Genomic DNA, 5,000 nt, shown 5'->3' on the forward strand with positions numbered 1-5,000 from the left:
GAAATTATGTATTGCAAGAACTTTACTACTATTGTGTTTGAGTGATAAAAATTTTTTTGTGTGTGTTATTTGGGTGTGGCGTTCCGTGGAAAATCCTGAAAATGTCTGGTAAATGGAGCAAATGGATGATCTTTATTGAAAATCAGCATAGAGATCTATATTTGCATTAGAAAATAAGATGCCATCACTCTGTAACCAGATCAGTTACACAAGGTATGTATCCAGTCATCCGGAAGAATGGTTTTACCTTTTAAATTCAATTGGAGCTAGTTTTTTTTTTGAAATCATTTTTGTTTCATATTGGTAAAGTACTCGTACTCGCTTCACACACAACGGGACTAGTGTCGATCCTGAGTAAAGACAATATTTTTCTTTCACTCATCCCTGTAGTAATTGAGTAGCTGATCTGTTAGGTATTGCGGAAAAAAAGCTATGCTATATTTTAGCGTAAATAGACTAGCGCCTATACAAAGGGTAGCAAGCAACTTGTGTTGTCCGTTTAACGATATAAACACAGGATATATCTTGTCTTTGTGTCGTCACTGAACATCATCCATCATAGCTCTTTTACGTTCCGTAATCAAAAGTATCTCCCCACACATCCTGCTACTAAAATAGTTATGAAACCTTTTGATTCAATTTGTAACACATTTATTATTAGTTTTCCAAAGGACTCGTTACAAACACATTTCCAAGAAGTTTTGAACCGGAAGAGTAGATGGTATGACGCCACGACTTATCTGCCTTATTGTGCTCACAGAGAGAGGGAAAGGGGATACCCCTATCCATCGCAGAATGGACGGTGTCCCCGTTTCGATTGGAAATAAGCCCCTTGTTTCAACCCGTGTTTCCCTGACTAAGAACAGAGATGCATATAAGAGATGGAAGGCGGTTTGGACGAATTCAATCCTTCGAGGGGGCGGGGACATACACTCCTCGAAACTAGGTGAGAAGTTGCCAGGCTTCTCCAACAGTAAGAGGAGACACTGGGTGGTAGCGAATGGGCTTCGATTGAGAACCTGCCTCACGGCAAAATCGCTACCTCAGCGGGGAGTTTCAACCTGTCCAACATGTACCCGATATCGGAAGAACCCGAAACCGTAGATCATCTAGTTAAGAAGTGTGTTGTGACGAAGCTTCCGGGCGGGTTTGCGACGGTGCACGAATGCGGTGAAGAATTTGCTGATTGGGTTGATCGTCATGATATCGTAGTGTGAGCGCAATTAGACTCTGCTGCTCTATTGTGCACATATGCATGCGCCCTTATTTATAGGAGTACATTTTAAACCACTCTAGTTGTTTCAATTATAACATCATTTGAAATAAGAGTTATTCTTTACGTCATTTGAAATCTTACTTTACAATTTTGCTGTTTTACATGAGTTACTGCCCTTTGAAAATTGTCCTTTTTCAATGTTGCTGACTATATAAATATCTACTTTCAGATCATATCACTCGGTGATTCGAATGCTCGCACGCATTATTACAACCTTCAGAGCACTATGGGCTGCAAGGACGTCTTAATTCATCCCAAGGTGTGGCACAAACCCTTAAAATGTGTCCAGGATTCTCTCAACACAACCGTGACCTGGAATCCGCACTCTCTACCGTTTATCTCTTCTGTGGTAAATTTATGTGTCCGTGCATGGCATAATCAGTCGGCAGGCGAAAATTTTGCATTTGCATCTTCTAAAAGAATATGCTCACCTGAGCATTTTAATCTGTATTTGAAGTAAATCGGGTGATTCTTCATGAAGTTATGGTCATATGTATAGGAAAGGTATCCAGCAACTTTTCTCAAAATTGCATACTTTTTCAACTTGACTAGCGATAACATTATTAGGAAGTGAAATTAATCTTTGATATTTCTCGAATATGCACAAAAGGGTCAATTTAATCATTTATGACAAATCATTTTTGATTGTTTTAACGACTTTCTCACTGAACGTGGCAAGATATCAGTTCAAACATTTTTACCATCCGACTGTTTATGCTATTCATAGTAGTTTTACAATTGAAAGCACACAAGAAAAGACAAAGAGGAAGGGTTCTAATAGGAACAGATGTAGATTCCAAGAGCATACTGTCATTGTGCATAGTTTGAGATCACCTAAAAGTCTCATCCTGAGACAAGCACAGGCCCCCACTAAGAGGAATACACTCAAATATTTACAAATCATATATTAACATTTTTTTCTCTCTAATTACAGAACATGATAGAGAGGTGATTTACAAGGGAAAAATATTTCCCAAAACTGCAACTATACATTTGACTGTTTCCCCATCCAAAGACTCTGGCCAAGGTCAGGAAAAAACTAAGTAATATGTATGAAATGCAAAGACGACGTCCAATTTATGACCAGTTATCTCGACATAGGAAGACTGGAATTATCCAGGCCTCCGACGCAGTGTAGAGGTCTTGTGTAACACTCACTTTCGGATCGGAAACTCCTGAGTTCGAGTCTCTCTCGGCGTATAGTTGAGTCTTTGGGGAAAATCTCTACACTCACTTTCTCTAACCGTAATCAGTTGTAAAATGAGTACCTGGCCGTGAACAGTGTTGTCTCTGTCGGAAAAAATAATTGTAATATCGCCTAACCGGCGTCATGTCTTGTTAAAAAAAGAACAAAATACCAAACACGGAACGGCTTGGGCTCAAAACCCTTCTTCAGCCATCAACAGGAAACAATGAAGACATACATACATTACTAAATTCCAGATAGGCTTTTTTGACTGACTAAAAGTATTATTATTAAGTCATTCTTTCATCCATTCCATTTGTGCATTCATGTGATCTAGTGGTATGACTCTCACTTCGGATCGAAGGTCCTGGGTTCGAGACCCGTTCTAAACGGCGCATAGTTAACAATTGAGTCCTTGGAAAAGGCTTGTTTCTCACAATATCTCACCGTACTCATGTGATAAATGACTACCTGGTCGTTAACGGCGTTGATTCGGTTCGCAAAAAAATTGAAATCGCCTATCAGGCGCCATGTTTCGTCTTACATGATACGTGTTGCTCTTGCTCAGGGACCATTTGTTAAGCGCGCTGAGCATATTTAGTCGATATTGCGCTATATATAAATGATATATAAATGGTCCACTTTTGTTTTAATATTTATTTTTTTCCTTTAGGGCTGGTCACCCATCAAAGACTTTTTATCGGCAGCTCACGTCCTAGACCAGGCCTCTAACTCCAATGATACCAGGAAAATCTGGGTGATACTCCACCACAACATGCACTGGGGGCCGTTTCATCAAAGCGTATATGAGGCGAAGTACGTCGCCATTAAAAACGCCGTATCCAGATTTCTTGAGAGAAGGCCCAACGCCAAAGTCGTTATACAGGTATGATTGGGAAAGGTTAGGTGATGATGTAGTGGTAATAGTGATGATAATAATGATGATGATAATGAAGATGATGATGATGATGATGATGATGATGATGATGATGATGATGATGATGATAACGATGATGATGATGATGATGGTGATGATGATAGCAATAATAATATTAATAGAGAGTTGGATATATATATATATATATATATATATATATATATATATATATATATATATATGTATATATATATATATATATATATATATATATATATATATATATATATATATATATATCAAGGACCACTATACTGAAAGGACAATCATATGGAATCTTCAGGCAACGCTGGTGGGGACCAACAAAAAATATAGAAAATTTACACCAAAATAACAGCAGGGGCATTATACGGCAAGATCTACCTTTTTAAAGAGTGATTGTGAATTCTGGGTCCAAAAAATATTTAATGATTATTATTATCAGCAGTGAATAGGAGTAGCCAAGAAACGGAAAGTATGAGTAGTTAAATATTCTAAAAACTGACCTATAGTGATTGATTCAGGATGATTTCTTTAGAAGCTTGATTAATGAATGTACATGTAAATTGATGATGAAGATGAAGGTGAACAATTAGATGAAGGGGAAAGGAGATGTAAAATATCAACAAAGGGAGGTAATCTGCGGAGGATGATCCCAAGAAAAAGATGAATACCAAAATATCTACTAAGGGATACAATAGTCGGATTTTTAATAAGGGGCGCACCTTTGTCTTGTTTTTCTCAGCTGTTCACAATGTACAGCTGCAAAAATTTGTATGAACCTCTGGATAATTTTGTCCTAGTAAAATCTATTTTTTCACGAATTTTAAAACAATAGGAAAGAATTTCGCTTATTACAGCTATATTAAAATCGATAACTAGTAAGTATTGGAATCTAAATATGATTATAGTGTCAAAAATATGATTTTCCGCTTATCCATTTTGAAATAATTTGTTAAAATGGAATGTTCGGTTAATTGAAACTTATATGATGCTCGTACAGAATCCGAATAAGAAGGAACGACAGACATGTTTACGTTTTATAACAATCAATATACGTTATTGATGAATACAAATGAAAGTGAACTTTTCGCGCTTCCAACATTATTTTGATTTCAATTTTTTGAGAAATAGCTTGTTCATAAATTTAATGTAGACCAGTCAAAAGTAGAAATTCATCAATTTATGATACAATGTTTCCACAAATATGTGCTTGTGTTCAACAACAATAACATGCAAAACTGAGGGTTGATTGTGAAATTCCAATTCCATAGCTGTCCTCTTTAATTAATGACTTATCGATAGATAAAAGTGGACTTCTTTTCGCAGCCTTACGAGAGAGGAACTGATAGAGATTCCGTATCATATCGTATTGTTTAAGAGCTTATAGGTTTAACAGAAAACTTAAAATGCTGTGTGAAACGTTCATGCATAGATACAATTTTTCAAAGTTAAATATAAAAACATTCATTATTAATTTGACAATTTTGAGTATTTAATCACTAGTTCAAATGAGTTAAAGCTAGAGATTCATATCTTTCTTCGATAATTGTGACGTGATGTAAATAAAAAGCAATAAATTACAAAGTCAAAATGGGATGCAAACTACATTAGTTGTTACT

At 36.3% G+C, this 5,000-nt stretch overlaps 1 protein-coding gene across 5 annotated transcripts in view; it reads left to right on the plus strand.

Moving 5' to 3' along the window:
- The window catches only part of LOC144960241 (NXPE family member 4-like), a 384,922-nt gene that overhangs the window by 368,596 nt on the left and 11,326 nt on the right, over positions 1–5,000 (plus strand). For all 5 annotated transcript variants that reach the window (XM_078893249.1, XM_078893251.1, XM_078893250.1 and 2 more), the window contains 2 exons: positions 1,446–1,625; positions 3,136–3,348. In XM_078893249.1, coding sequence (XP_078749375.1) covers positions 1,446–1,625; positions 3,136–3,348 — 393 coding nt within the window. The remainder of the gene's footprint in view (positions 1–1,445; positions 1,626–3,135; positions 3,349–5,000) is intronic.

Source organism: Berghia stephanieae, chromosome 15 (assembly GCF_034508935.2).
Source record: "Berghia stephanieae isolate SIO BIC M18660-M18661 chromosome 15, UCSD_Bste_1.3, whole genome shotgun sequence".
NCBI lineage: Eukaryota > Metazoa > Mollusca > Gastropoda > Nudibranchia > Aeolidiidae > Berghia > Berghia stephanieae.